The sequence below is a fragment of the Strix uralensis genome, chromosome 12 (genome assembly GCF_047716275.1).
Source record: "Strix uralensis isolate ZFMK-TIS-50842 chromosome 12, bStrUra1, whole genome shotgun sequence".
In the NCBI taxonomy this organism is placed as follows: Eukaryota; Metazoa; Chordata; class Aves; order Strigiformes; family Strigidae; genus Strix; species Strix uralensis.
This window is the reverse complement of record NC_133983.1, coordinates 3,390,100-3,397,308: the sequence shown is the minus strand read 5'-3', so window position 1 is coordinate 3,397,308 and position 7,209 is coordinate 3,390,100. Positions and strand designations below refer to the sequence as shown.

At 62.1% G+C, this 7,209-nt stretch overlaps 1 protein-coding gene across 1 annotated transcript in view; it reads right to left on the bottom strand.

The window, feature by feature from the left end:
• Nucleotides 1-1,337: 1,337 nt before the first annotated feature.
• Nucleotides 1,338-7,209, bottom strand: part of VAC14 (VAC14 component of PIKFYVE complex) — a 66,142-nt gene continuing 60,270 nt past the window's right edge. Inside the window, exons 16-19 of the mRNA XM_074881913.1 lie at nucleotides 6,591-6,709; nucleotides 5,671-5,750; nucleotides 3,831-3,981; nucleotides 1,338-2,226 (exon numbers count right to left, since the gene is read on the bottom strand). Coding sequence (XP_074738014.1) covers nucleotides 2,064-2,226; nucleotides 3,831-3,981; nucleotides 5,671-5,750; nucleotides 6,591-6,709 — 513 coding nt within the window. The 3' untranslated portion in view covers nucleotides 1,338-2,063. The remainder of the gene's footprint in view (nucleotides 2,227-3,830; nucleotides 3,982-5,670; nucleotides 5,751-6,590; nucleotides 6,710-7,209) is intronic.

Here is a 7,209-nt window from a genome sequence, read left to right as displayed (position 1 = left end):
GCTCGGCGGCAGCCCCAGAGCCCTGGAGGTGCGGGGTGATGCTGCCTCCGGGCCAGGGCTCCCTTCAGCTTCTCTCCGAGGGCTGTTTGACCCCCACTGCCTCCCGGACCCGGGGAAGGCCCTCACCGAGGTGTGCTGCAGGCAGCCCCCTCAGTGCAGGTCGAAGTTTAACACCTCTGGGGTGATTATTTGGCAGCTCTGAAACGTCTTGGGGCACTCGATTGCCGGCGAGCCGTGGGAAACGTGCGGCCTGCCAGCAGACAAGCTCTTCCCCGTAGCCATCCCGAGGCCCCATCCCCAGCCTCCTGGGATCTGGGGGTGCCAGGCTGAGTCCTGACAGACCTCACCACACCTCACACTGAAAGGATGCTCAGCTGGCACAAGGGGCTCAGCCTGAGCTGCCTCTTCCCCCTCCTGCCAGAGAAGCGGCCCCGATCCCCCACCGGCGATGCCCCGGCGGCACCGCGCCGCTCTGGCCGGCGCTGGTCAAGAGCCACCCATAAGGAAACGATTACGGCTCGGCGTTCTGGCAGCTGGCTGGAATTTCTCCCCATAAACTCCATCCCTTGGTGTGGAAAGAGGCCGCTCAGTGGCGGTGAGCCCGGCGGGAGCGATGGGCAGAGCCCCGGGGCCAGCAGCAGCCCTGGCCCTGCTGGCAATGACCCGGCAGTGGTTGGGGACAGGCAACAGGGACACCCCCGGTACCCTGAGCCGTTGGTGGGCTTGGGAAGCCACCGCTTGCCCATCCTGAAGGGTTGGCTGTTAAAATTAACCCGCCGTGACCGGGTTTGGAAAGCCCTTTCCCGGGAATGACAGGAATGTCTTTATCCCGGCCAAAGCAGCGCTGGTGCGGGGCTGTTTGGGGAACCCGCTGCCAGAGCCTAGCTCCACTGTAAACAGGCCAGGAGCCATAAAAACTCCACAAATTCCTCCAACCCCCCTTTCCCCGGGATCAGGTGAGGGCCTGAAACACGCCAGAGATGCAACGGCAGCCCCTGAACTGCAGCAGCCCAGCACGCGCCGGCGGTGACCGTCCCTCGGCACCGCGGGACGGGGCGAAGGCAGCGCCGGCGGCTGCCCGGGGCCAGGAAAATGCCTGTCACCACAATGTGGTTTCGTGACCATGGCCTGGAAGAATTTCGGCGGTGTTTTTTTTTTCCTGCTGGGAATAGGAGCAGGCGGAGAAGCCCTGCTCGCCTGTGAGCCAGCGTGGCAGGGCTGGCCCAGCCCAGGGCTTTGGGGTCGAGCAAGATGCTCCCTGCCACCCCCTGCCCGTGCCAGGTTTTTGGCTCCCCTTGGGGCCAGATCCACGAGGATGGAGAGCCCAGCTACCAGGAACGGGCTGCTCTGCATCGCTTGTTTATTTTATCGTGGGGAGCTTAATGTAGGAACAAAGAATCAAGTCCAGGGCTGGGTGCGATGGGGGTCTCTGCCACCCCCCGTGCCCCCCGGTGCCGGCTGGGAGTTAAGGCTGTGCCGCTGTCCGTGCCAAGAGCTGGGGGCTCAGGGAGGGTGCGTGGACGTGGGGAGGGGGCCGAGTGCCACGCACAGGAGTGTGAGTCCCCGGGTGAGATGCTGCCGGCAGCTTCCGGCACGGCCTCGGAGCCGGAGGGTGGAAGTTGGGGTGGCGAGAGGTGCCCGGCGGCCCCGCGTGCTTGTTTTCCAGGGCGGGAGGCCAGGGGTTGCTCCCTTCTTCCCTTCCCCTCTGGTCTTGCTGGCAGGAGGCTGGTAGCTCAGCTGACAGTCACGGGGAAGGCATTAGCAAAGCAAAGGGGAGTTTCCTCACCCTATTGCAAGAGAAGACGAGGTGCCTTCCCCTGGCCCTCTCCTCCTGCAGCCCTTCCCCACATCCCCGCATCACCCATGGGAGAAGCCGGGCACAGCCTGGGGGTCCCCCACCATCCACACGCACAGCGGGGAGGAAAACCAGCCCCACGTCGAGCGCTCGCCCGTCTCCCTCTGCCATTAAACCCACCAGATCCTCCGGTGGCCAGCAACCGGTGTCCCCGTCCCCTGGTCCCTGCCCCAGCAACCGTGCACACCCATGGCTGCTGCGGGGATGCTCAGAGGACCACCCGCCGGTCCAGCTGCTCTGCCCGCCCGGCTCGCTGGTGTCGCGCTTCCAGGTGCTTGTTTTGGACCTTCTCAAAGTGTTGCAGCAGCTCCGTGTAGTCGATGTTGGAGGCTGATGCCCTCTTGAAGCCGGTGCTTGGTTTGGTGCTGTCCCTGCAGGGAGGGAGCAGAGAGTAAGGGTAGGAAAGGGCAGGAGATGCCCAAATCCCAGACATCCATCACAGGCAGCACCAAGGGCTTGTCCTGAAGAAGCTGAGCGCAGCACATCCTTGTGATGCTGGTGTGCCATGAAACACCCCTAAAGACCTGTTTCTGTCCTCCAAAGTCAGGAGAAGGAGCCCAAAAAGTCCTGGGACGAGAGAGAGAGGACATGGGACATCTGCCTCAGCACCCTGGCCCCACAGAGGAGGTTCAACCCCTCCAACACGGATACTCCCCCCCATCCCAACCCATTCCGGCCAAAAGCAGTGAGAGTGGCCAGAAAGGATGCCAGCGCCATGTGCCTCAGTTTCCCTGCCTGGTTTTACAAGCAAAAAAATATCCATGTGCTATGGCACAGAGGAGGACTGGTGGCAGTGGGGACAGCCCTGGGGGATGAGCACCCATGGCTGGAGCTCTGGGGAGCCCACAGATGGGGCTGAAGGAAGTAATTTGTGGGCTCCCCAGGACTCCAGCCATGGGTGCTCATCCCCCAGCGTTGTCCCTGCACAAGGCAGTGGGGGGACCAGCCATGGGATGCCTACTGGGGGACACGGGGGAGCCCACGAGAGGATGGCAGGCAGCTCTCGAGGCCCCCGCATCCCCCTGGGGAGGGGGTAGCTGGGGCTGGCCTGTTATGAAAGCCAGCTTCGGTGTTTGAAGGAATGTAGGTCAGAGTTAATCAGATGTTCAGGCCGTCTGACAGCTCTGGTTGCTCGAAAACCCCCCCGCTGCTGGGGCTAGGGGGAGAAAAAAGGCGGGGAGAAGCACATGCAGCCCCCTCTCTGCCCCCCCAATTAAAATCAGTGCCGGGTTGTGGGTACGAGCTCAGCGCCAGAGGCCACGAGGGATAAAAGCCAGTCGAGGGGAGCAGTTAAAAGCCAAGGAGTGGCGGCGGTGGGGGGTTAATTGAGAAACCTGCCCATCTTGGGAGCTCTTCTTTTTGTTCCCAGGGCTTTGCAAAGGCAGACCCAGCTTCATCATCAACTCCCCCTGCTCATTAGCCCAAGGCTGGAGAGCAAATCCCACCGCCCGTGTCTAACGAGCCAGGCGGGCAGCACCCCTGGGCAGGGAGCACAAGGATTTCGGATGGTCCCCAGGGAGAGGCCGCCCTTGCACATTGCTGCTCATGGCTCCCCGAAGGCCAGGGGTGGGGATGGAGCAGCCAGCCCCAGGCGTGCACGGGTTATGGGGTCCTTTTGGGTGCTCTGAAGGCTGTCTGGGCTAGGGGGGGACGTTTTGGGAGCACCCCCCAGCTGCGGGAGTCTCTCTCCATAAACCTCCTTCCCAGCTCTGCTCGTTTCCATAGCGACCCCACAAGTGAAATTTTCCATCCCGGATGCCAAATGCCTGTGGATGAGGCACAGCCCTCCCAGGGTTACCAAATATAGACACAAAAAACCCCCCAAGCCAACGCTCCCGGCCACGGGGCAAGGAGCAGCCGCGGCCACAAAGGAGCTGGGGGGCAAAAGCCAGCGGCTGGGGCTGAGCCCGGGATCGCAGGGATGCTCGCCGTGGTGGGGGACGGCTGGTCCGGGGTCCGACCCCACGGCACTTACGCGGTCTGCATGAGCTCGGGGTTGGGCACGCACTGCAGGCGGTGGGAGAGGAGCTGGAAGGCGCTGCTCTGGGGCAGCAGCATCAGCAGGCCGTAGAGAGCCTTGATCAGGTAGGGGTTGTTCTTCACGTCCAGCAGCTGCAGGCGGAGATCTGGAAGAGGAGAGGAAGAGGATGGGGAGGTGGGTAAAATGCATTTCACCTCCAGCCCCCAGAGCAGGTTCCTCCCACCTCTCTAATGGTCCTGGGGAGGCTATAAGCCTCTGCCAGCTGACCCAAGGGGCACCCGCATGGCACCAGCAGCCTCTCTCCTTCCATTAACTCATCCACCTTTGTGTCCCACACAGGTTAGAAGCCCCTCTCCTCACCACAGCCCCCAGCTACCAGCTGGGGAAGGGGGCAGCGGCTCCCCACGCTCCCATCCCTGCTGCCGCTCATCCCCGAGCCCGTCCATGCTGTCTGTCTGAGGACACATGTGCAACATGAGAGTGCTCCTCTGCTTCTGCACAATTAGCAGAAATACCCCCACCTGGAGCATCACACATCAGGAGGGCTGGGTGACACCGTCCCGGGGACCCTCTGGAGCAGAAGGGATCCTCTCCTCTCGGCCCTGATGGTTACTTGTGTTGGGCCTCGATGTTGCTCAGCAGAGGGGAAACCACCCTCCTGCTCCATCCCTCACGGTGCTCATGGGTGGAAGAGTCTTCTGGAGCACTACGGCCAACCGAGGTCCCACCTGGGGCAGCCCAGGGGATGGGGCAAGAGGTCTCTGCCCCAGAATGTCACCTCCTGCTTGCCACTAGCACCTCTGGTGTCTCCCTGTGATGGGACCCATGCCCAGGGATGCTGCTTGATGGGGGACACGTCTGTCCCCTAACCCGAGACTTGGAGATAAAGGTGAGTGGGGTGGGGAACCCTCAAGGAATAGTTTGGGGCCAGGGAAATCCACCAGACACATGGGTGCCTCACACGGTGGGAAAGTCATCCTTGGGATGCCAGAGCACCACAGGACAGAGCGTGGCCAAGGGCCACCCCACATCTCCACTGTCTGGCTGCTCTAAACCCTCTTTTCCCAAATATTCTGCAGCCCTGGACTTATATAGGTCCCCCCAAAGCCCCTACCAGGACACTTCACCGTGGCCTCAATGCCCAGCTCCACCTCCAGGGAGAAGGAGCCCAGCAGCAGCTGGATGCCATCGCTGGTGTGAGAAACACCCCCCCCAGCCATGGGTCACCCTGCCATGTCCTCCCCTCCCCATCCCAGCTCCCACCTCCACATCCCGGAGCCCCTGGCCAGGCCCTGGCTGCGTTACCCAATGGCGGGGAACCCACACTGCTGGGGACAGGGGAGCCAGATCCGAAGCTCAGCAGGGAGAGAAGCAGCTCTGTTTTTTTAAGGCTTATTCTCCTTCTCCAGAAAAAAAAAAAAAATCACCTTTTCTTGCTAAGGGCCCCAGCAGCACCCACGATGCTCGTACCTCCACGATACCCCATATCTCCAAGGGTAGCACACGTGGCTCCCCGCAGCTGACACCCTCCCCGTAGTCCCCCAGAGATGCTCAGCGTGGTCCAGGCCCCCCCCCATCCATCCTTCCCCCATCCCTTTGTTTGGTGCCAGCTCCGCTCGCTCCCTTAACCTATATCTGGAGGGCAAACTGACCCCCCCAGCACTGCCAGCGTGCCCGTCCCCAGCAGGCAGCTCCAGCGCTGGGCAAACCTCCCAACAAGAAGTCTCATAACTTCTGCTCTATTTATTTGTGCGGCGGCTGCCGCTTGCGACGGAGGAGCGGGGAGGGGGAGCACCACGTGCCGCCCCTTCCCCACGCAGAGTTTCCTCCTTACATGTGAATATGGGGCACTCGATGAGCTGCACCAGCTTGTCCACCTCGGTGAGGAAATCCACGGTGACCTCCAGATCCCCGCTGGATGCGGCTGTTAAGGACGTTACCTTGGAAAAGAGCGGCCCGGCAGCAGCAGATGGCTCGCCTGGGCGATGCCCGGCGTGGGCCGCGGCTCTGCCAAATCCTCCCTGTGTCCACAGTTCCCGCGGGAAGCGAGCAGGCAGGGCTGAAAGGTCTGCAGGGCAGCCAAGGGATGATGGAAGGAAACAGGATGAGCAGGCAGGGATGGGGGAAAAGGCAGGCTGCCCAAAAAGCCGGCAGCTTGCCTCGCCGGAGAGCAGGCAGGAAGATGGTGCAAGGGAAGATGGTTGCTTTTACCCCCCCGGCCTGCAGGGATGGCACAGAGGTGATGCCGAGTGCTCCCGTCCCCCAGAAGAAACGCTGGCGTGTGCTGGGAAGGGAACCTGAGCACGTTATTAAGCTTTGTTGTATGGAAAGCTACTCAGGGAGGCCTGGGGTTTGCCGGCACACGAAAATAATCATTCTGCTCCAGGCAGATGGTGAGCTCACCGGGAACCACACTGCGCCGGGTCCTGCCATCAAGCCAGGAGGCCAAAGCCTTCATCTTCCTGGGAGGAAGAGGATGCTGAGGAGCCTCCCCTCCCAGGCAGGGGAAGGTCAGGGCTCAGCCAGCACACGCTTTCCTCTTTTTACACCACAAAAAATAAGGACAACACAAGGGGAAGGTTGCTGGCGTGCGCCCAACACAGGCTGCCCTGCCCTCTCATTGCAGGAACGCCGCCCCAGTAATGATGGGCTGCAGGCAGGAGGCTGGGCTGGCCCACACAGTGACCTTGGTGGCCACAGAGGGACCAGGGGCCAGCCCAGCCACCAGCCTCACAGAAAACACCCAAAGGATACAATTTCTGGATGAGGTCATAGGCATGCTTGTAGTTCTGGGTGAGGAAGCAGAGGGACACGGTTGTCACGGGGTTGTGACACCAGGACCGGTACAGGCAGCAGAAGAGGTTTCGGCTTTCCTGGGGAAAGAAGGAGCCACTGGGGTCAGGGCACCAGCGGGAGCAAGGACGTGGCACAGAGAGCCCCAGGTCCCCGACACCAACCCACTGGGCTGGCAAGTGCCACCGAGACACAAAGGGACGTTTCTGGACCCACCAAGTCCACCTGGCACTGGCATGAGCCCTCGGGAGACGGAGACCAGGCGGGTTTTGGGGTGGCAGCGTGACGGGGTGGCCCTTGCGAGTGCTGTGTCCACCACAGGATGAGGGGCTGGAGAACGGTGGCTGTCCCACCCAAGGGGACACCACTGCATCGCTGGCCTTCAGCATGAGGAGGAGAAGTCTTCCTCCCTCTCCTTGCCTTGCTTGGATGTCACTGGTGCTTGTGGCAGCTGCTCGGCAAACCCCGCGGGCGCGTTCCTGGCAGGGACAGCTGAGGGACTGCGGGGTTCTGCTCCCGCTGTCACCTGTCCCCTGGCCTGTGTCGGGGCGGAGGGAGGTGGCAGCTGCTTGAGGGCTTG